The 25759-nt window shown below is 32.5% G+C and overlaps 3 protein-coding genes and 2 pseudogenes across 3 annotated transcripts; 4 read left to right on the forward strand and 1 right to left on the reverse strand.

The window, feature by feature from the left end:
* The first annotated feature begins 90 nt into the window (after positions 1–90).
* Positions 91–2465, forward strand: LOC112690391 (annotated as a pseudogene).
* Positions 2466–10889: 8424 nt separating this feature from the next.
* On the reverse strand, positions 10890–11769 carry LOC112690392 (the record flags this gene model as incomplete). Its single annotated transcript, XM_025564406.1, has 1 exon — positions 10890–11769. A coding segment is annotated over one exon (708 nt), but the record flags the coding sequence as incomplete, so codon positions are not given.
* An 810-nt stretch (positions 11770–12579) lies between these two features.
* Positions 12580–15771, forward strand: LOC112690393. The gene is made up of 5 exons (XM_025564407.1): positions 12580–13129; positions 13193–13282; positions 13387–13470; positions 13537–13724; positions 13899–15771. The coding sequence occupies exons 1-5, from the start codon at positions 12691–12693 to the stop codon at positions 14646–14648; spliced, it is 1551 nt and encodes a 516-aa protein (XP_025420192.1). The 5' UTR covers positions 12580–12690; the 3' UTR covers positions 14649–15771.
* On the forward strand, positions 13310–18346 carry LOC112690396 (annotated as a pseudogene).
* A 3595-nt stretch (positions 18347–21941) lies between these two features.
* LOC112690397 (piggyBac transposable element-derived protein 1-like) lies at positions 21942–23762 on the forward strand. Its single transcript, XM_025564410.1, has 3 exons — positions 21942–22223; positions 22322–22503; positions 22589–23762. The coding sequence occupies exons 2-3, from the start codon at positions 22341–22343 to the stop codon at positions 23230–23232; spliced, it is 807 nt and encodes a 268-aa protein (XP_025420195.1). The 5' UTR covers positions 21942–22223; positions 22322–22340; the 3' UTR covers positions 23233–23762.
* The last annotated feature ends 1997 nt before the right edge of the window (positions 23763–25759 follow it).

Below are 25759 nucleotides of genomic sequence, written 5' to 3' on the forward strand. Positions count from 1 at the left end.
CAAAAAATATGTGTTTTTGTTAAGTAAATGGGGCCCCCACACTAAATTCCGCCCAAGGGCCACCACATACCTAAATCCGGCCCTGCAACAATGCATTTCTTCGTTGCCAAAAATCGATCTAAGTTTGACGGCGATCTGTTAGAGTGGCGTTCTTTTCATGATATTTTTGTGTCTCTCGTGCACGACAACCACCCAATTGGAAATTTATTACTCATGCCGATACTCACAACAGGCGCAGTACTGCGCAAGTATTGCCATCCAACGGTTGGCTAGCCCGTACGGGCATAGTACTGATTATTTTAATTAGCCAGTACTGCATTAGTACTGGAAAACTAGTACTGGCTGCCAGTGTTGGCTCAATACTGGCTCTATACGTGCCTCGTAAGAATTGTGAGCAAAGGCCAGCAAATAACTCTTGTAGTTCTGCCAACGTTGGCGGAATACAGACATAATAATTAAATACGTAATAATTATTACGGCCGTAATAATTACGGGTCCCATATAGCTGTATAGGTGTAACTAGGGAGGGACTAGGGGCTAAGGGGGGGCTGAGCCCCCCCAAATATTATTTTAGCCCCTTTGTTAAAAATTTAAGATACCCTGTGACAGTAGTTTAAGTCTTCAAATCAATATTAGAAATATTGTAAAAAAAATATGTAATTTGAATGTTAACATCTAGATAAATTGAAATTGCAATCTACACTGGGATTAAACAATTTTCATAATATCATGCATTGATATTAAACTAAAATATGTTTAACACGTGCAATGCCGCGGTCCGTTCGTAGTGCTGATACCGTGTAGCCGCAACGAAGAACGATAATAGAATATCACAACAATATAGGATTTTTCCTATGTATACTATCCGCCGGCAACAAAGTTCACGCGATCATGTCCCTGCGCCACACCGCCACACCTCCAATACATTAAATGCCATAGATGTCTTTATCGTCAAATGAAATATCATATCAAATATCAATCGTCTTTGTATTTTCGTATTTTCTTCCGTGGTGTACTATGTTCGTGCTCGAGTTTTTTCATTAATCCTTTTTTTTTTTCGCGTGTATATTTTTAATATTTTATACAGCGTAGTGATTAGTGAGCGTTTGACATTTATATTTTGTATTTTGTACAACTCAACCCTCAAGTTCTCAAGATCTCCGAAGTCTTAAGATTTTCAGAAGTTAAAGGTATGTATACATTCAAATCAACTATTAATTTATTGTAAGTACCTATATGTAGTAGTAAACGATAATAACACATCATCATCATCAACATATCACGTCCGTTTGCCAAAACAAAATAAAAAAGTCAAGCTTACTCAAAATGCACTTAGCAAGAACACAAATAATAAAAAAAGTAATTAAATTAACTTTGTAAGTAATACTTAAACTATTTATACTTATATATAAATATTGTCTGAAAAAATTGCAAACCTGCAGTATTAACCTTATTAGTTGTTAAATGCATTGGTATTTTTATCAAATGTGCAGAAATACAATATGAATAGGTTTACGAGATTAATTATAATTTACTGTTTTCACAAATATATATCTTTTTGTAAATACTTAATTAAAGTTTAATATGCTTATTAATTATTATTTTTACACAGGTCAAAGTTCACAAACTAAAAGAATCCTTCATACATGTCTCACATGTGGCTCAGCAGGTACCTATATTTTCATATAAAATTAATGTATCGGAAGTTTTAAGTTTTTATACAAATAAACTGTTTTTTTGTGAATTATTTCAGGAAATGATAATTTTATCATCAAAGATCAACTAGATTCAATGAAGAGATCAATAGAACATCGTATTAAAGAAGAAGGAAAAATAACTAGAGCGTTATTTGCTGCAAATGGAAGCCTTCATGATGTGGAAAAAATTTTGGAAGTAGAAACTATGATAGATTTATCAAAATTGGATTCTGAAGGTTTCATAGATTTTGATAATGAATTAAAATCGAATATTGAAATGATGAGAAAATTGGTAAAAATTATTTACCTTTAGTCTGTATATTTTATTTTATTGTACTCTATATTGTTTAATTATTTTATTCAGAAATGTTTCATGGTGCTTAATATCAAGAGCACATCTAAATTATCTGAAAACTTGAACACTGTTATTCCAAAAATAATATCTAAATCTGTACAGCTACTCTACAGTGCATTTGGCTGGGAAACTAATGCTATCAAAAAACTAAATTTTTCAAAGACTGAAGCATACAAAATTTTATTAGGTATATTATTTATAACTATCAAAATGACTAATAATTATGACTTATTTAATGAATGATATTAATTTTTACTTTAGATGTTATTACTACCAAGTTTCCAGATACTAACCAAAAATAAATATGCAGCACACTTAGTCGTTGGTTTTCTGGTGCTAAAGATAGGGAAGGAGGAAAAAAAGAAAGGAGTCTTAAGAAACTAAATTATGAAACAGAGGGAATTAATAATTAAATTTATAATTATTAAATTCTAAAATGATGGACATTTTAAATCTGATTAAGGAATGCAATTTTTTCCTAATTTCATATATTTATTTTAATTTGTTAAATAGAGAAATTGATCATATTTTAATTATGTTATACCTTCAAATTAATTAATTAAAAAATAAACAACATTTTACTTTTTAATATTATTTCTTAATATGTATTCTTAATTCTTAATCCGTATTTTTCCACTTCAACTTCCCTCTTTTTCATAATTTAGTTTCTTAAGACTCCTTTATTTTTTTGATGTGGAAAAAATTGCATTCCTTAATTAGGTTTAAAATGTCCATCATTTTAGAATTTAATAATTATAAATTTAATTATTAATAATGTTTTGGGGTATAAGTGGTATATACTTCCATGTTAAAATATGTTTTATTATTCTTTTAAATAGATATAAGCGTATTTTGTTATATACGATTTACACAAATGCATTTGTTAAAATTTCAAATTAAGTTTATCAACTATTAATGTTTTTGAGTTTATGCTAAGTACTGCAGAATATAATATATTGTATAATTTTTTTCTCATTCTGAAAATAAACTTAAATTTTTTAAGATATTTATGTAATTATTTATATTTTATGATATACCTAATATGTTTAACAATTTAAGCAATATTAATTAGAAGCATTTTAATTTTCTAACAGAACTGGCCTTTCAAATATTGAGTAGTAATGCCTTCATATTTTTACAACTGGCATTTTACTGGCCGTCAGTAATAGTGACAGTATTGGGATATGTCTGGGATGTTAACACTTTTCTGTACTGGTTATCCACTACTAGTTAACTGATAATCAGTGCTGGCACACAATAAAGGCGAAGTACTGTCTCAAGGTGATAGTCGGTACCGACTATTGGTACTGGGCCAGTAGTGGATAATTAGTACAGAAAAGCGTTATCATCCCAGATATATGCCAGTACAGTTCCATTACTGACTGCCAGTAAAGCACTAGTATCAGTCAGTACTGGCGCAGTATTGTGCCTGTTGTTAATTTCCACTTGGGCAGTACATAGGCGACACACAACGTTTTCATTTTCTGTTGGCAAGTCTAAAAGGGGATGCATTGGGTGTTATTAAATTGATACCGTTGTCCGCGAATAATTATGCACTCGCGTGGGAAGCATTATCTGATCGTTTCGACAACAAGTGGCTCTTAGCATCAGCACATTTAGACAAGCTTTTCGCCTTTAAACCGATCACACACGAGTCGTTACCAGCTCTATCAGCATTCGTCAATACATTCAAAAAAAATGTCGTTAATCAAGTCTCTCGGCGTCAACGACCTTTCTAGTTTCTTGTTGTTTCACATGGGATCTCGGGTTCTTGACTCGATCACGTTACAATTATTCGAATCTAGTACGTCTACTTCAACAATTCCTACATTCGATGAATTGCTAAATTTTGTACAGTAAAGGTGTAAAATATTGAAAAACATAATGCGCGTACGACCTTTGTACCCAAGAAATCAGTTTTTGCCGCCATTACGTTTACATCGTTTAAGCCTTAATAATGCCTTAAGTGTGAAGTTTGTAGTTCAAAGGCGATTGAATCGAGGCCTCACTCAAAGTGCTCATATTGCAACGTCTTTTTGTTGCAATGAAAAAAAAAAAATTGTTTTTCTGAATATCACGAAATATAATTTATGTTCTCAAAATTAATTATCTTAATAAAGAATTGTTAATTTTCATGTTTTATTATTTTTCATTATTTATTTAAAAAAGTTCTTAATTATATCCTTAATTTTTATATTGTTTGTGTAAAAAAAAAATGTGCTAGATGACTGACGGGACTTTTGAGTTCAGACTGTAGATGACCGACGGGACCTGAAAGTCTCAGGATTAAAAAAGGATGAAGGATGAAAAACTAAAATATAACAAAATTACGCTGTTACTTAAAAATTGCATAAAAATTGAATTATGAAAAAAAAAAAATAACTTTTAATGTATTTCAAGGTTTGGTCAGGAAAGGGTTAATGGGTGGTATTAAGTTATAACTATACTTTATTAAAATAATTAAATCAATACAAACTTATGTTTAACAGAATTAGATGGATTTAAGTAACAGAGATTTTTCCCGATGCTCTCGATGTCCCGATGATAGTAACACACTGATTCTTATACAGACAGCGAGACACAGTAGGGGCTCGCTCGGGCTCAAAACTGTCGGCTCAGCGAATTCTTTTAGACCGTGTGTCTCTGCCCGTTCACATTAACAAATAGCTTACTTACCAAGTAATGTAGACAGGGGTTCATAACGGCCCCCAGACTATATGAGACATGGGGTTCCAATGATCACCATGTTTCATCTAATCCGTAGGCTTCTGATATTCTGAAAAGCTTATGCAATTTGTAAGGAATATGTAGACTGTACAAACTCAACATTCTGAGGTTGTGCTATTTCAGGTCCATACAATCGAAGTAAATTAAATTTATTCTTAATCAACAGATATAGACTTATAGTTAATATTAAGATTACAATAATATAGATAACAATAAAATTATGGCCTGGATTTACAAAGATTTTGGTATCGTTGTACAATTTTGTCAGTTCCTTGGTATCCTGAGCCAGCTAATTGAAACTTTTAATATATTTTCCGGTATTGATTTGTTCTGGAATATGGCCGTTAGTTATTTCAGATAATTTGAATATAGTGTTCAAACTAGGATTTTCTAGAACAAAAATCTCCTACAATCTAACCTGCAATAGGACAGGGTAGTAGCCACATCCTACCCGGCTGAGAACCGATACGGCGAATTCCGCGACAACGTTGAACACAATAATGCAGAAAATCAACTAAGGCATAGGTTCCCAAAGTGTGCGCCACGAATTATGTATAAGGACGCCGCGCCGTCATGAAATACTACCGGGTCTAACATTTTCCTTATGATTAGTCATACTATGACTTAGAGAAGGGCGCCCTGAAAAAATCTTGGATAAAAAAGGGCGCCTTGAGTCGAAAAAGTTTGGGAAGCACTGAACTAAGGTATATAATTGATAATGTGGGATGGGACATGTATCCTTACGGCATGATATACACAGTATATAGAAAAGTGTACCAGATAGGCGGCTTGCCGTTTTTTTACTAGACTACGCGAAAGCGTGCTTTTTCACCCTATTAAATACCATCTCTAACTGGAAGCCACTTACGATATCTCCAAACTAGTCCAGTCATTCGTGAACAGGACTTTTAAAACGTGCGCCCAAGAGCTGTAAGAGTTCGGAGATATCGATGAGATGATGACAGCAGATTTTTCGACGCTTTTCGCCGAGGAGGATGTTTACTGTGGTAAGGGCAGCGGATACACGCTCGGGTACATAAACAGGCTACTTTTAGGCATGTACAAGTACACGCCGCTCGTCTTACGTCCGTTACCGGCAAGCGTAGCTAATAGAAAGGTTGTTGTAAACCCACAAAACATTGATCACGAATGTTTCAAGTGGGCGATTCTGGCGAAACACGAACAGAACACCGAGCACTGCGAACGAGTCGGAGCGAATTATTCGAGCAAGGAGTATCAATACGACTTTTCCGCGTTGTCCGTCCCCACCTCCGTATCGGAAATAAAAATGTTTAAGCGCTGTAACCCCGACACGTCCGTAAAAGTGTACGTTTTGGGAAATTGCGGTAATGAGAAAATTTCACCTCACACTGTATATCCTCTGAGGATTGTAGATATAGAGCAGGAGAATCATTTCGATCTACTGCTCATCGCGCACAAGAAGGTAACCACTATACTTTAAATCAAATTTTTCCCGACTCGTTAACACGCAGATGACCACACGAGAAAATAGCGTTTTCATGTGCAAAAAGTGTTTCACCCGTTTCGACGACCGGCAAACGCACTGTAAGTGTAGCGGTGCGGCGGCGCTCACGGACCACATGAAAATATGTGGCCTGCACAAACCAATAGTATCCTTAATGCCATCGGAGGGGACTACGGTACAATTCGCAGCGTAGGTTAAAACGCAACGTTTACCGTTCGTCATATACGCCGACTTCGAATCGTATCTCCGTAAATCGACCGAGACGCGAGGCCCTAACACATGCGTCTCGCAAGACCATTGCCCCATGATCTACGGTTTTCTGGTAAAGGCCGCAGACGGTGTGTCCACGGAATTGCTCGAATGGTTCGAAATTCTAAGCGCACCGGTCATCGTTCGCGGCTCGACTACGCGAAGCGACGTGGCACGGCAATTTGTCCTGGCGGTCACCGAGATAACGGGTAAATTATACAAACTGTATAAGACGACTATTACGGCTATCGTGTGGAGCCGCTGTGAGGAGGACGAGACTTGTGTCGCACGGCATTCATTACAGCAAATCCTTGTAATTTCGATTACATATTTAAAATAAGAAAAAATATATCTTAAGATTGTAATGGTAAAATGTTTTCTGAATTTTCCCGTGGCCACGCCTACAATTTTATCACGCGTATATATATATTTTAAATTGCATAAACACAACGCCGTTATTTATAAATGTAGTTTTTTTTTTGTGTAATGATATAATCCGTGTATTTTGTCCTCATTTAAAGCGATACGCTTACATTTTTTTTCTAATCTATGTGAAATATTATATTTTATTACGACGACGAAGTATAAGTTGTTTATCGCATTTAATATTCGATCGTCATTCGTACGATACACTCGTTCCGTGTTTTACAACTAAATAAAAAAGAATAAATTATTATCCAGCATAACAGTGATTTCGAGTCAGGCTATTTTGACATCGACCTGGAATGTTCACAGATTTTTAAACCATCGAATGCGTTACTAGATTTTTTAGAGAAGACGGAACAGGCGTTGAATATGGAAACAATTACACCGAAAGCGAATGTAGCGATAAAAAGAAATTCGACATAAAGTCAACAGAACTTGGAATTGCGGTGTGTCAAGAAACAGAAAATCAAGACAACGACCTTGGATGGTGGAGTTCCGAAGATGAGTTTGGATGTGGCGACACCGAAGAACGAACCAACAAAAGGAGAACGGCGGAAATGATGGCTTACCTTTTGTCAGGCTGTTAACATGGGTAAAGATTAATATAGGGAAGAATCTCCGGGATTCGAAAGTTTTTTCGAATTGGTCAAAGTGATTTTCAGTTTGAAGAATGAAGTGGATCACCCTCATCTTTATCCGTTGTCAATAATTGTGCTGATGATATCAACTTTTACTCAGACAGACTTACAGAACTTGTAATTGTTGTAATTTTAAATTATTATTTATTTTAATTAATATTTTGTTATTTTTTATAAATTACACCCGACGAAGTGGACCTAATATTTACAGGGCACAGTGACGACGATGGAAGAGATGATGACGTCGGACTACAAAAATCTGAAAACGGAGTTAACTACGATATTGATGCAGTTGCGCAAATAGTGACGTCCTACGACGAGCTGCCGATCTCGTCGCTGACTTCGATTGGGCGGGAAACGTCGTCTACATCACCGACGTTATTGTGCCACCTGGACGAGACGGAGTTGTTCGATTCGTTAAAAGCGCCATTGAACACCTCAAGCACGCATATGTCTCATTCGTCATCGTCAGTGTCCATGATGACCACGTCCACATCGCACACACCTGCAAGTAGTCAAACAACGCTTGCCGTTGTTCCTGGCTCCAGCGAGATTGCGATTACCGAAAGCATAGTCGCAAGCACGCTCGAAGACGCGTTTATGAGTGCCACCTCACAAGTACAGACTGGGACAATATCACTAGATAATAATTATATTAGATGTAATATTTAACCCTCTTAAGCATGGTGGTATAAATAATATACCACTTTAAAAAAAATCTTCTACTCTTGCATTGTGGTATATATTTAATACACCATAATATCACGTTTCATAAGTTGTAAAATTAACCGGTAGATGGCAGAACCGTCAAAATTTTAAAACGTTATCGTATAATCAATAAAATCTTATAGATTTTAACTTATCATATTTTCGTTTTACAGAAATATGATCATTTAATCATTCCACTATTCATTTTCATGTTTGTCTTGTTAAATCATCTTAAAAAACACCTAATGAACCTTCCCTAGTTGATAGATAATTGTTTTTCCTAAATGAAATTGTTAAAAAAGTGATTCATTGGTAGTATAGTATATATGTATACCACTGTGCAAACAGTGTATAATATCCATATTAGTTGCTATTTTATTTGTATGCAAAACAAAAATTCTTCATCTAATGTAATTATGGCATATAAATTGAATGATTGAGATATAGTTGATTGCTTGTTTGATTTTGATGCTGAAATAAGCAATTTACCATCAGATAATAATAGTTTTGGAAAGACAAAAGAGATATTTTTACTATAACTACTGGATGTCATCCTATGATGTTCACTGTAAAAAATAAACGAGGAACTGATGTTCAAATTGAGTACAACTCAAATATGTATGGTATAGATCGATGTGATCAAATGTCATCATATTATTTAAGCCCGAGAAAAACTATCAAGTGATATAAGAAAGCAATGTTTCATCTTCTTTACATGTTATGTGGAACTTATTCTACATCTATAAAAAAAAAATTCTTCAGTACTAGGGACAATTTATTGATTATCATCATGAAATTGTCAGGAGGCTTAATCACTTAACAACGAACATTTTAAATGTACGTCAACTGATCAAAAAGGACAAAGAAATAATCAACACAAATTCGAAAATTTCGAGTCACTCTCAAGAGAAGATACCATTACCAGAAGGTATAGTATGAGTATTTTAAATTGTACTAGCTGAACCCGTGAACTTCGTAGCCCATATATAGAATTCACCCGTGTGCAAGTATTGCTTTCTCTAAATGCAATTCTCAAATCAGATGTATAATTTTGATTAATTTTTCTATAGGGTGGTCAAGAAAAACATACTTATTGAGTTGTCGGGAATGTTACAAAAAAAAAAAAAAAAAATACGTCTTGGAGGTGCAAAGATTGTTCATCTATCCTAATGATGCATAACAATTGAATTAGAATTTAAAAAAAACATCATAAATATGCTCCTCCTGAAAAGTTGAGAAAATAGAGTTACAACCTTTTTTGCTGTGGCAGGTGATGTATGGACAACTTTTACAATTGTGTACTTATAGTTCAATATTAATTTGAAAATCAAACTATGATTGTAGGTACGATTTGAGAAAAAATCGTATTATTATTTTTAATAGACCTAACTCCAAATTTATGATTCCGTTCATTGCGCATTTCAACCTAATCAATATCATATAAAGTAGATATGATTAATTTAAGTATATGAATTGAAATTCCTATAATGATTAGTTTGTTGTAGGTTGATTTATTGAAGAAACAAAATTGTATTGATATTTTTTAATGTGCTAGCTTTTCTTTATATCAAACACAATAATGTAAGAATAATTAGAAATATTTTAAAGTTTTTATTTTTAAAAGTTTTTGTTTTATATGGACAGTATTAATTTTCATTTCTATTAGCATCAGTATAAAAAATAAAAATTCCTTTTAACTGGTAATAAATTCAGAGAGTTAATTATATCATTGTTATGTATAGACTTAATAATTACATAATTTTTTTAAATTTATTTAGCCCAAAATAGACTATTATTTAACTGATGTTCAGCATAGAGGACATTATGCCATTCCAGAGGCTCAAAACATCAGCAAGACTTTTTAGCATAGAATACATTATGTCATTCTAGAGGCTCAAATATTTATATATGTATATAATTTTGAGCTTAGGAAACATAGTGTCAAGCCAGAGGCTCAAAAGCATTCCATCATTCAAGTAATTTATTAATACATACATTATCAATATCGCAATAATAGTAATTAACAAATTGGAACATAGTACAGACAATAACATTTAAAATTAAACTTATTTTCATAATAGTATAATAGTATCATGTTGGATTATTATGAAATAACCAATATTAAAAAAAGAAGTTATAATTTTCAAATTCAATAGAATTTCTATTAGTTTAAACTGATTGCTAATAAAAATGTCTAAAACACTTCTACGGCTTTTTTTTATAGTTAATAATTAATCAATAATTATTATACTTAAACATTGAATAAATTATTTATATTTATTTTAAAATAAGAATATATATATATATATGTTTTTCAGATATCCGAAATTGGCTATTCCCAACATCACCATTTTAGTTTTCTATAAGTTCGTTATTGTTGTTTGTTAACCATCAAAAATTCATTTGTAAAAGTATGTTGTTTTTAAATATAGAAAGGTCAAATATATCCAAATTATAAAAATTATTATTCATATTATATGAAATATAAAAATATACAACAAACATTAATAGATAAGTGTAGATTATAGTATAATTAACTATTATATAGTATTATAGTATATTATCAATACAGTACTCCCTCGTTAACACGAACTCGGTTAACACAAATTATTTGATAACGCGAACCAGTTTTTCGGTCCCGAGAAAGTATACTATAATATGTATAGGGTTTTTTTTATCTCCTCGGTTTATACGAATTATTTCGGTTAACACGAAACTCGAACAAATTTTAAGGACTATATTATCGTTTTATCGATTAACACGAACAGAAAAATGTCAATATGTATACCCTTTAGAATAGTTTTCTGATGATGACATTACGTTTTTAAATGCATTTGATTTTGGTTGAAGAAAATCACAGTCGGTTGAATAATTGCTGATTGAAGAACGCATGGAGAGTGAACTTGAAGGGCCGCGTTCATCTAGTTCTTTTAATTCCATGTCACCGAATAATTTAGCAAGTTCTAGTTTAATCTGTATTTGATTTCTCTCTGAAAACTTTTTGAAGGTTCCTGCATAACTAAGAAATAAGTGGTTGACACTATCATGTGTAGGTTTCTTTTTATTCTCCAGATAACTAATGACTTTGTTTACACCAACATGCTGATCATTAGGTTCTTTACTATTTGTTTTGATTTTCTTTGGTGCTGGTAATGTAGAATCAGTACGCGTGTGTAATTCTGGATCATCCGATTCTTCGACGTCTAAAAATGATGTTGATGCCTGTGGAGAAGTTATCTGTGAAGGAGATGTTAATTCTTGTGTCTGTATCTCTAATGGAATGTCAGTTGTAATATTGGATGTCGTTTGTCTTGGAGCTAAAGTTTTGTCTAAAAATTGTAACTGACTTGCCCACGGCCAATTTTGATACTTATTAGAGGCTTGTCCTGTTGTACTTTTTATTTCTTTTTTGTATCGTAAATAGTTGTCTCTTAGGCTTTCCCATTTTTTTTTTTTGAATTTCGTCTGGTAGTAAAACGATATAATTTTTAATTATGATAAATATAAATAATAAATAATATATATATATATATAAATAAATATAAATAATTATAATTGTAATTATATAGATTCTGAATATAATGATGAATATATTGATTTTACTATAATGAATAGTAAAAATTTGAAAATTTAAAAATTCACGCGTAAAATAATGATTTAATATAAAACGGAGTTAGATATAAAGTAATTTTTTTAGGTACTTGGCCTCAGGTGACTCCTATCAGACTATAGGATTTTCATTTCGTGTCGGACGTACAACTTAGTGATGGGCGATCTGAATCGATCTTTTTCATGCGATTAATCGATTGTTTGGATCGATCTCCTGGACCCCGATATTTTAAAAGATCGATTCATTTTTGTGAAGATCGAATCGGAATCGAATGTTATATTTGGATAATAGAACTATAAAAGTGTGGCCACCACAATCTCCGTTACAGAGACGGCTCGAGATTGGCAACATTGTAAGTGGCGTCGCTCCCCTCCGCGCTCGACCTGGCCGCCGCAACGACGACGTCGTCCACCACAAGCTCTGCGGCCGGTCAGTGCCCAGTGGTCACGAGTTCACTACCGTTTTTTCTATCCGTGCGAATGCACCAATTGCACCTACCATCGTCTGTGCCCGAACGCTCCGAACCCCGACGCTCGAACTGCTCTAAGAAAGTAAGAAACCGTGTTTCTTGGCCGTTCCCTCGACACACACGTGTAAAAACTAAAAACGTTTAATGTTAAATTGTAAAGTTTTCTTTCACAATTTCACATTTCACTAATAATTTAGATTTTAGATAGTTTTTTTTTTTTTTTAAACATATTGCTAATAATTCAGATCGTTTTTTTTTTAAACATATCGCTAATAATTCAGATCATAACCGCCAAGTTTGCAGTTTCGATATTCGATTCATTAAAATGTCGTCGAAAAATAAAAGTGTGCTCTGGAATTTTTATGACAAATCCACCGACGGCGGCGTTTGTAAATTGTGCAAACAAAATGTCAAAACCAGTGGCAATACTACAAACTTGAAAAACCATATTAAACGCAAACATCCGTCTATCAATGTTGACAAGATGTCTAAGATGTCCAGACATTCAATTTCCATGCATTCTACAACTACAAGCATCCATGAAACAGACGAAAATGTTGTTTCTCGTCCTCGATCTTCGATCAGTACCAGTTCATGCCAATCTTCTAATTCTAAAAGTGTCGATGTTGGTTCTGAGTGTTCTGCTTCTGAGTTTTCTGATTCTGTTTTAAGTGTATCAACACCTTCACTATCAGTGTGTAGCTCTCAGAGTCTGAAGCAGCCGAAAATTTACGATTCATTCTCAGATATTAGATCGTATGATGGTAAGAATAATTTGTTTTGAATTAAAAATATAATATTATTTGAAATTGCTTTATTTGTTTTAGTTAGAGGTTCCAAATCCCAAGCAATCACTGATGCAATTGTATATATGATAGCCAAAGACAATATGCCTTTATCGACCACTGAAAAACCTGGTTTGACTACTGCATGAGTAAAGCAGCGCCGATGTATAAAATTCCATCCAGGAAAACTGTTACCAAATTACTACAAGGTAAATATGATGTGTTGTCATGCTTAGTGAAATCTAAATTAGTAAGTATTCAGTTTATGTCTATTACTGCTGATATTTGGACAGATGTAATAAATACCAATAGTTTCCTGGGTATGACAGTTTACTTTTTAAATATGTCAAAACTTAATTTGGAAAATATAACAATTGGTGTATTAGAACTTGCCGATACCCATACTTCGAGTCATATAAGTGAGTGGTTTGAAAAACTGCTTACAGAATGGAGGATCTGTAAGGATCAAGTAGTAACTGTTGTTACCGATAATGGTGCAAATATATTGGCAGCTGTAAAAACCACATTTGACACTCATAAACATTTACCATGTTTTGCGCATACTTTAAACCTTGTAACTCAAAGACCTTTAAATGAAATTTCTGATGTTCAAAATATTATATCCAAAATTAAAACTATTGTTACATTTTTCAAACATTCTGTCAAAGCCAGTGATGAACTTAGAAAAATATGCGAATTTAAACTTAAACAATCAGTACCGACCAGGTGAAATTCTATATTTTATAAGATTGATCGTTTTTTATTATGTTCGAACCATATTGCGTCAATATTAATAAACAATCCTCAAGGACCTTCAATGTTATCTGCAACAGATATCGATATTGCCAGGGAAATAAATCTTGTCCTTAAGCCTTTTGAAGTGGCAACCAGAGAATTATGTGGGGAGAATTATATTACCGGCAGCACTGTAATTCCCTTGATTCACTGCCTCATAAAAAAATGCGAACAAATAAATGTTATTAATCCTATTGCTTTACAATTAAAATCTGCCCTGTTGGACAATTTAAATCGATGGTTCGGTAGGATGGAGGAAATACAAAATCTCACAATTGCTACCATTTTAGACCCTAGGTTTAAAACGCTACATTCTAATAACCCATTAGCATCCTCTAAAGCTATTCGCACAATTCGCCTGAAACTTGCAGATTTAAAAACTAATTCTAGTAGGTCAAATAAAGAGTCTAGTGATGATGATACCGAAACGGCTGATAGTTTGTGGTCTTTTCATAACGAATTGGTCTCAAAAAAAGCCTCGGAAAATTCTGAAGACAACAATGAGCGCATGCCAACTGATTTGAAACATTTTTTGAATCAACCAACAATACCTATACATGAAAATATTATTAAATTTTGGGATGTCCATAAAATGATGTATCCTAACATAGCTAAAATAGCTCAGCCTTACTTGTCACTTTTCGCAACATCAGTTCCTTCTGAACGATTATTTTCCAAGGCAGGTAATAATAATGAATGCTAAAAGAAATAGATTAAGTGGGGAAAAATTGCAGCAACTTTTATTTTTAAGTTCACTAAATTTAGATGACTGGCATTTAAAATGATGAGTTTATTGTAAATATGTTGTAATTATTTTGTATAAATTATTTGTAAATATGTATATCTGTACTGCCTACAGTTTTGTATATAATATATAATGATTGTTCGCGCCATAAGCCGCGAAATAAATGTAACGTGTTGTAATTCGTCTGTATTGTGTTATCATTTTCGTGCGATGTGTAGCGGTGCGTTGCGTGTCCGCAGCCATCGTCGGCGGTGGTGATAAGCCTCCGTGTGCGACCGGCCGGGCACGTAATCGCGCTGTTATCGTCGCGCGTAAATGTTCGTTGTTCCACGTTTTCTTCATATTGTCGGTTATGTTTTTGTAAAAGTAAAAGTCATGTTCTCAGTGCCAAAGTTTCGTAAGTTCTCGTGTATTTTTGGTTTAGTGTGGTGGCACTGAGACATTTATCTTCGTTGTGGTGTCCGACGGCATAGCTTTCGTGGTGAATGTCGTCGGCACCGTCGCTCTCTCGTTTTTGTGTCTTCGTGGTGTGCACATCTAATTTCATTTTTGTCAAGTCCGTACGTCCGCAGCCATTTTCATTCAAACCACGTTTTTTTGTGTAGTGTCATTTTCTTTTTGTGAATAACGTGGTTTTCATTCATTGTGTCATCGTCCAGGGCTGTGGATCGTTGCAGTTTTTTCGTTGGTGACTGTGCTTGAGTGGTCGCACGTACCAATTCTGTGATTTATTTTTTATTGATACACTGCGGTGTGCCGTCATAGGCAATTGTTTAATCACAGGGTTGGTGCGGTCGCGTGGATGGAATCAACCATTTCAACATAGTCACAAGTGAGTATTGGTCGACCATATTTGTTCATTTGTGGTTAAAGGCCGACGGGCCTAGCCGTCGTAGGCACGTTATTTATTATTATATATATAGAGCTCTTGTATTGCCGCCATAGGCACATATTTATTGTATCACTGCGGTATGCCGTCGTAGGCAAATTATTATAAAATTCTTATTTCGTGTGTGCCATGTGGGCCACACATTTTATTTAGTTATTTATTTCTTATTATTTGCGCGCCGTGTTGGGCCAATTATTGAATTATTTATTTTGTTTTATATATCATTATTATTTACATTGTTATATTATTATTTGGTGTGTGCCGTGTGGGCCACACATTATTTATATTATTTATTTTGTTTTCTTTTTTATTATAATTTTTTATACCACATATTTGGTTTTTATTATTTATTATTATTTTTTTTCCTGTCGTGAAGGCACCCTTATTTATTTTTATATAAGCGCTGATCGCGACAACAATGATATTGTGAAAAAGTGTATACTTTATGTTGTAATTATTTACTGAGACTTCTATTTGTATATACTCTATAGGGACATTAGGAACTGAGTTCACTTGCTAGTAAATTAAAATCAATTTTGAAAATTGAATATACCTCTTAAATTAATAATTACTTACCTAGTAAAATAATTAAATCAAATTATGATTTTATTAACAAGTGCTTAATAACCAAACAATAAAGTATTTGAAAATTAATATACATGATAAGTATTTGTGTTTCTGATTGGATGTTTTATGTGGGTATTATACGTATATATTATGATAGTTAAAAACATTTTATATTTTGTAATTTATTCAATAAAATAAAAAAAATAAAAAAATATATGCGGATCCCTCCCCTCCTGTGATCAGCTATCACCAATTGAACACTGTCAGTTGTCACTGTCCATTGAAGTGGTGAGTTCCGTTGGCATTGTTGTAGCCCTAGGACTACAACACTTTCCAGTGTATACTCGCTCCAAAATCAAGAGGGACTAGGCAGGGAGCTCTCACGCTGGCATTAATGTGTTTGGAATACTCTTATATATAAATCGTTGTGACCCGGGTGTCACAAAGGGAGAGTTAGAACAACTCAAAGCACGCCGTCTAGTGATTTAAAAAATCGTTATTTTAAGAATCGATCTTTTAAAAAATCGATCTTTTGCCACCGATCTTTTTTTGAATCGATCTTTTATTTTCGATTTAAATCGATTCACTTTCAAGAATCGCCCATCACTAATAATGGGTCTAGTCTGACATCATAATCAGTAATTGTTTTTGATTGGCTAACAGCGCTTGGCTTCGACCGTTTAGTAAATTATCCGTGGTTTTCGATAGCATACAACACTGGTAACCGAATGTGATAACAGTTTTTTACCGTTATCACTTGTGTTGCTATGAAAAAAAATTTGTATTCACGTGTTGTCAACGGAAAAAAACCACGTCTCAAAGTTTTTATTTCATTTGAAGTCATAGAATCGTCCTTTTTTTTCGTTAAGTCTGATAGTATCTCATACATATAGTACTAATAAAGAATAAATCAAAAAATTTAAAAAAAAAACCAACTGTGTTTTGTAAACTTACATTTTGTAGCTTGGGGTAACTTTGTCCCGTTATTATTTGATAGGGATAGCTAAAATATGATTTTTTTTTTTTACATTTTTTGTCATGTTTATGATACAATTAGTCATTTTAGGCACTTAAGTTATACCTGCCTACTTAGTTCATATAGTCTCTCATCTGTCTTGTCTATTTTGCTCAACAGTTAACGATGCCGCGTAATCTAAAAAGATCGCTAGGTACGAAGGCGTACACAAACTATAAGCCGGAAACGTTACAGGCATGTCTAAGAGCTATGAAGTCCAAACAAATGACACAACGCAAAGCTTCCGAACACTACAAGATACCTAGGTCAACCACAAAGAATAAACTAAAAGCATTGCACAGTAAAAGTGTTGGCCATCCTACAGCATTTACTCCCGCCGTGGAAGCACAGCACAGCATTGCATGAAACTTGCCGATTTTGGTTTCCCATTAATCTCTTCGGACCTCAAGATGTGCGTAACTCGTTATTTAGATTGTATGGGAGTTCGAGTGTCTCAATTTACTAACAATATTCCAGGTGATTACTGGATTCGCGGGTTCTTAAAAAGAAACAAAGATTTATCGGTGAGAATCAGTGCAAATATTAAAAAAAGTCGTGCAAACATCACAAATGACGATGTAAATGATTATATAGACCGTCTTGAACAAACCTTAGCTGGTCTTCCGTCCTCACGTTTATATAACAATGATGAAACAAACCTCACAGACGATCTGGGAATGAAAAAAGTGATAAGTAAAAGAGGCTCTAAATACGTGGAGCGAATTTGCAATTCAAGCAAAAGTGCGATTTCACTTATGTTTTGTGGAAATGCTGAGGGGCATGTTTTACCGGTTTACGTTGTTTATAAAGCAGAATCGCTAAGGACCACATGGACTGAGGGGGGTCCTCCCAACACAAGATATAATCGCAGTAAAAGTGGTTGGTTTAATTCCCACTTTTTTGAAAATTGGTTTGTAACAAATTTTTTGAAAGAAGTACAGGGCGGAGGACCTAGTACCTTAATTGGGGATAATTTAGCGTCACCCATAAACGAACATATGTTAGAATTATATGATACTCATGACATTAAGTTTATATGTTTGCTACCAAACACCACGCATATATCTCAGCCACTCGACGTAGCCTTTTTTAGGCCAATGAAGGGGGCTTGGAGAGACATTTTGAGGCAGTGGAAAAACACGAAAACTGATAGTTGTTAAACAACTCTCCCGAAAGATATATTCCCCCGACTACTGACACAGTTAATGGACAAAATTGAGTTCAAGAAAGCAGAAAATTTAAAAGCTGGTTTCAAAAAAGCTGGTATACACCGAGTGAACAGAGAAAAACTAATAGAACGGTTGGCTGAACATAAAAGTGATATGCTCGATAATGATTTAATTGGTAAAGCATTTCTGGATCAAATTCAAAATGAAGGTCAAGATTTTATTGGATTAGCTGGTAAACCAAGGAAAAAGAAATTTCAAGTGTCACCGGGCGATAGTCTATCAATTGAAGATCTAAGAAAATCACGAGATAACCCAGAACCTTCAACTTTAAAACCTACACGAAACAAGAAAAAAGGTCAAGTTCTGTCATCTTCATCAAGTGAGTCAGATTCTATAGATTTTGATTTGGCAAGTGACAGCGATAATCTTGACGACGGCAGTGACAGCGAAGATGTAAATAACTTAATTGAACCTGACGACGGCAGTGACAGTGAAGATGTAAATAACCTAGTTGAACCCAACGACAACCTCGAAGAACCGGAACAAAATTATAAGGTTGATGATTTCGTTCTGGTCAAATTTCAAGAAAAACAGTTTCCCGGTTGTATCACAAAAATGTTCAATAAAGGCCCAACTATGGACTGCATGGAGAAGCTTTCAAAGCAGTGGAGGTGGCCCGCGAAGAAAAACTGCATTGACTATGAGTGGCGATACATCATAGCAAAAATAAAAACGCCGATTTTGTATAAACGAAATTTTTTTCTTGTACCAGAATTAAATGAATTTATGTAATATGTTATATTATTTAACTTCTATGATTAAAACATACATTTAGTATTTTTTTTATTATTTAATACATATATGTATTTAAGGCGTAGTAAAAAAATTAATTTCCTTAAACAGGCTGTTTTATTCGTTATTTCGCTTGTTTTACCCCCAAAATTGGTTTAATTGCTTTCTAGAAACTTGCTGATTAATTTGACATAACCCAACTTTGGCCCAAAGAAGCAGGAAGAGCAGATATATAAAGATATTGGAGGTGGGTTAAAATTACCCCATTGCCGAGTAACATTGGCCCAAATTTTTGAAAAAAATTTTTAGAGTTAAAAAACGAAAAAAATTAAAATTAGATTTCACAGAAGGCATGTCTAAGCACACACAATTATTTACGTATTTTTTTTTTTTTTTTTTAATTGCAATATGCTCCGACTGATGTTAGAAAAAAGAAAACAACTACCAAATGAACAAACCGTCACCTATATAAATGAAATAGAATCGTTATGTAGGCGCATAGATAAAAATATGTCCCAGGGAGAGATGGTTCGAAGCATTATGAAAGGTTTAAAACCCACAATAGCAAGGTGTATAGGAATCTTAGGCAACGATACGTTAGATGATTTAAAAAAAAAACGTACGTAAATACGAACTCATAGAATTTATGACAACCGGGGAAGCACAAAAAAGCCCATTTGAAATCGAAAACGACATAATTCATAATAAATTACAACAAATTAATCTGAATAACAGAAATAAAAATAATGAGAACGAAAAACTACGTCAAGAATTAAGTAATTTAAAAAAAACGGTCGAACAACTAAAAAATAATCACAATTATAATAACTTATCTAAAACCCCTTATAGACAATATCGTAATAATAACACACACAGATTTACAGGCGAATTTTCTAAAAGAAACATTGATACCCCTTATTGGTATCAATCACCTTTTCCATTTAAAAATTATAACAATAATGTAAAAAAATGTAAAATATGCTTAAAAATTAACCACACTGAAGACGTATGTTATTTTAAAAATAAATCTAAAGTAATATGCCAATTATGCAATAAATTCGGTCACTCCGCGATTAATTGTCATTCCACCAATAACGGTCATAATATACTAAATAAAAATTTAAAGACATCGAACGTTTGTTCACCTTTAGTTAAAGCGAATCATGAACAAATATTAAACAAAATAAATTGCTCACCTAATGCACTATACATTAAAGCCAAATTTAATAACTCGAACATCCCCATAACAATTGACACAGGATCCAACATCAGTTGCGTTAGACAACAACTACTACCGACCAATTACACACTGACCCCGAATAAATTACTACTTTCAGGCCCAGATAACAAACCACTAAATGTATTGGGTGTAAGTAACATAAAAATAATGATCAACGATAACGAATTCAATGTACTCACATACGTAGTAAAAGATTTATTAAGTGCAATAATACTTGGCAATGACTTTTTCGTAAAACATAATGCCCTTATTGATTTTAAAAATAACACAATCATACTAGACAATAATATGCAAATTGAATTACAAATAAATCACTCCAGCGCCTTAAACCACATAAATAAAACTAAAAATATATTAGAAATTAAAGGTAGTATATTTAATTCACCCTCTGACTTTGCTATAGCTCACTGCATATCAGCCGACCTCAAAATGAGCGCAGGCATAGCAAATCTAATATGCAATGTATATGGTGATACCTCTCGAAAATTTGCATCACAAAAATTCAAGGTAAGCGATACCATACCAATAAATAATAGTCAAAGAACCATATTTCACTTAATAACGAAACCAAATTATAATCATAAACCTAAATATGAGGATCTAAAAACAGCAATACATAACTTAAAAATTGAAGCACTAAAATTAAATAAATTAAAAATTGCAATGCCCACAATAGCATCTGGTCTTAATAAATTAAATTGGTCCATAGTAAAACAATTAATTTATGCAGAATTTCAAAACTCTAACATTGAATTATACATATACCACAACAGTTATAAAAATATAACCGACAACTGGAAATCAAAAAAACATTATAACGTAATAAATAACACACACGCATTCCACGAAAATAAAAATGACCAAACCAAAAAAAAAACAAATCGTAAATAAAAATCAGGCATTCAATATATTTTCTTAATACAAACCCGGAGAAAATGTATCTAGTGATGGGAATTGTGGACTGTACGCTATTTGTAACGCATTAAATGACAATAAAATTAAAAAGGTCACTTCAATAATTGAACTGTTAGAATTGTTAGAAATAAATTACTTACCGAACTATTGATGGTCAGATGATGAACTAGCATCCATAGCCAATTATTACGGTCACGATATTTATATTTATAATGATAACAATAACATGGGGATAACATATGGGAATGGAAATAGGCCATCTGTAGTACTATACAATTCAAACAAAAATACCCATTGGATCCCAGGGACCCTAACATCAAAAAAATCAAACAAAATTCCGAATGACATAATCCATGTACTAGAATTTTCCACAATCACCACCCTGAGAACTAATATAAGACACATAAAACAATAAATTACAAAGTAAATGATCTAGTAATGATAAGATTCCCATTCCTAGACATAGGAAAATCTCCTAAATTAGGGCCCAAATATAGAGGACCATATAAAATAATAGAAAAAATTAATGACCTAAATTTCAAAATAAAACTAATTTTAAACGACAAAGAAGTTGAGGACATCATCCATGTTAGGCGTTTAAAACCATTTTATTCCAGAATCGGAGAATTAATACAGACAAAAAAATTACATAACTTAACCCTTCAGTGCCCATTGTAGCAGAAATGCAACATGTTTCAAATTAAATTATATTATATGAAATATAATATTTTTTAATTAGGTAGTGCTCTCTATTTGTTTAAGAAATAACTACCTATCAGCTGTTATAAACACAATAGTGATTTAGTTGATAACCATTGCTTAGTTTCCCGCCAAAAAAATGTTTTCTTATCATATCATCAAAACAACCGTTGCGAGCTTTTTTTTTTAAGTTTTTTTGTGTCTTAAATACTAATTTATTCGTCAAACAAAAATTCTACGTATTCAGGTAAGTCTTATAGATTCTATTTAAGTAAAGAACCATACATTTTATTCATTTTTTTATGAATTACAATACATTTTAATCATGTTGCATATTTGCTACAGTGGGCAAGAAGGTAACGATATGAATCGTAATAAACTCAACAACGAAGAACTATTACAGATCCTTTTTAACACAAATTGGTCAGACAGTGAAGATGGTTTAGATAATTCTGACCACGAACAAGACCTTAACAATGTACAAATACCTGAACATGTTGATTATCCTACTAATGTAAATGATGAAGGTAAATTAATTATTATTTTAACAACTAGAACAAAACAAAAATTTAAAAAAAATATATAATTCATACAAATTTTATAATTTTTTAGTGAGTTTTGACTTATTGGATTTGCCTGTGGAAATGCAGTTTGACACTGGTGAAACATTAATTCTACCTTCAGATTCGAAATCAAATTTGACTTATCAAAACCAAAACACAACACCTAGACGCAGTATAAGACAGGCATTTTCCTCACCAACAGAAAGTACTAGCAATACTACCAATCAATCCCATTCAAGACCAAAAGAAAAAAATATTGAATTGACAAATTTAAAATGGAAAAAAGGTAATTTGATCACACCCTCTGCATGTTTAAAATTTAATGAACCTACGCTTCATAATGATTTGCTTTCGCTTGAAACACCGCTTGACTTCTTTGCTTACTTTTTCAACACTGAGCTTTTGATTAAAATAAAAGAAGAAACTGAATTGTATTCAGTTCAATTAAATCCCAATAAACCAGTCACACTAAGTATTGATGAAATAAAAAGGTATTTGGGCATTTGCATTTATGCTTCTGTGCTGCATGTGCCAAAAATCAGGGACTATTGGTCGGTTGATTTAGGCTTTCCTTTGATATATAATACTATGAGTCGTAATAGATTTGAGCTTATAAAAAGTGTATTACATTTCAATAATAATGCAACAATGTTATTGCCAAATAACCCGACCACGATCGTCTTCATAAATTGAGACCTATAATTGATCATTTAAATAATCGCTTTTCGTCTATTCCTTGTAAAGAAACTTTATCATTAGACGAACAGTTATGTGCTACTAAAGCTAAAAGTTATATGAAGCAGTATCTACCAGACAAACGGGAAAGATGTAAAATGCCTTCATGCAAAGGTTTTACTTACTTAAAATGTACAAAATGTACTGTGTTTTTATGTTTAAACCGTAACAAAAATTGTTTTACTAATTATCATATGTGAATATTAAAATGTTGACTTATTATGACCCACTGTTGCATATATGCTACATAGTTCAAGTTTAAGTTTAATAAAAAAGTTTCATGTTTTGATTTTTTTACTTATTTTTCCCAATTTCCTCGTGTTTTAATGATTAAAAAAAAATTTAGAAATTTAAAATTAAAAAAATTGGGCATTGAAGGGTTAATCAAGTTCCCCGACAAATTAACTAACCAAACCAAAATTATCTTTATTTAAATAATATAAGAACAAGTAAATAAAATTAAAACAAAAACACTATCTAACATAATATAAATAAATAAAAAAAAAAAATAAATAAATAAAATGTATCCATAATTTAAGTATAATTTTAGCTTATTTATATAATATTATAAAAATTCTTCACTATTATCATAATGCAAAAATTTCGATAATTGATCAGAATTTAAGTATAAACTACATAAGTTAACTAGTATTATAAAATAACAAAAAAAAATTCTTCAAAAATTAAAGTAACTATTGTTAGTGTTACGACTAATTTCACAAAAATATTGTCTATGACTTAAATATAATCTTAGTTTACCACTATTATAAAAAAATTGTTCATAGTTTAAGTAAAATTTAAGTTGATTGTTATAATATAAGATCATCAAAAAAAAAAAAATGTATCGTTCAAAAAAAAAAAATGTTTTTAATTTAAATATAACATAAGTTTATAATTATTGTGATGTAAAAATGTCATAAGAAAATTATACAAGTATTATTTAAAAAAAAAAAAATGTTTTAAATCTAAATCTAAGATAAAATTAATCATAAGTGTAATAATAAAAAATTTAATCTTGTAAAAAAGAATAAAAATTGATTTTAATCTAAATTTAAGTGAAACCAATCATTATTATATGTAATACCAAAAAAAAAATGTCATTAATTTATATATACATATATATGTTCCTTAAATATCATATATTATATTATATTTTTTTTTTTAATGTTATTAATACAACAACATAACAAAATATGCAACAAGCATTCATGAGGATGGATCAACAAGAAGACAAACAACAACACAAAACAAAAAATTGTAAATCATAACATTATCATCACATGATAATGTTCAATGATTAGTAATAAGATAACAATATGTGAGCACTCATTATAATCCACCAGATAGGAAATACATAAATAACAGTAGTATAGACTTTCAAATTTACCCTCCATAACTTCATTGTAACTCTTATTTTTGCATAAAACTATTGTTACTGTCCCTTGATTATTGTAAAAATACAAAAGAGTAAAAACCTCATCAGAGAAATCATTATTGTACTTTAAATTTCACTTTTTACGTTTTATCTATAGGTACTCTAAAATGTTTAAAAATATTTATATTATTCTCACAATTGCCAGTGAGCGTTGTTGTGAGGACACAACAAAAAAAAGTGTAAGGTGGATGTAATGATGTGCATCATTCGACTGTTAAAGACGGCACAAATATTTTATTATGTATACAATATATATGTATGTTATTTTTAAACCCTTTCAAATAAATAACGGTATCTTTGATACCCGCACGAACGACACGGGTCGAACAATAGTAGTATTGACATCCCTACATTAAAAGGACAGACCCAAGATCCATGCCGCCGCATGTGCCTATATAACAGGTACACAAACACACACACTCCACACACAGAGTCCTTGATCTTAGGTCGTCAGAGCATGCGCACCGATCATAAGATCAACGACGAGCGATTTATGTATTTATACATGCGATTTGTTTTAACTCATTTAAGTTTAAATTAAATAAAAAAAATATTGAATTATTTTAATCTGTTCGACTTGCGTTCTTCGTGCGAGTGTTGAAGAATATCCAGTTCTAGTGCTATTAAATTCTGCATTTGTTCTTTCTTTTTCAACCTCGCGTCGGCATCAGAAGTTCTACGGCGAACAGGTAAGTGCTGTTTATTTAGCTTGGCGGACTGTACAATTGCGCTGATCGGCTCTCGAACCTTCTCAACCCCGAGAGCCCTCCCTTAAACAAGGAGGAAGGTAACAACCCATTCATACCACATCGCTCGCATACCTACTACTTATTTTATTTTTGTACTTTTGGGTTATTACAAAACTAAATAATTAAAAAAATTATGATCAAAGTCACCCCTCTTTACGGTAACAAAGTAATCTCAGAAAGATTTCATTTTTTTTTTTTTTTAAAAATATGTGTGCACAGGTACAAGATTACTATTAGTTTTAGTGATTTATATGATTTTTGTCCTTATAGGACAATGTTACCGTCTAAATATCGTACTATC

Source organism: Sipha flava, unplaced genomic scaffold (assembly GCF_003268045.1).
Source record: "Sipha flava isolate LNK unplaced genomic scaffold, YSA_version1 50225_pilon_pilon, whole genome shotgun sequence".
Lineage (NCBI taxonomy): Eukaryota > Metazoa > Arthropoda > Insecta > Hemiptera > Aphididae > Sipha > Sipha flava.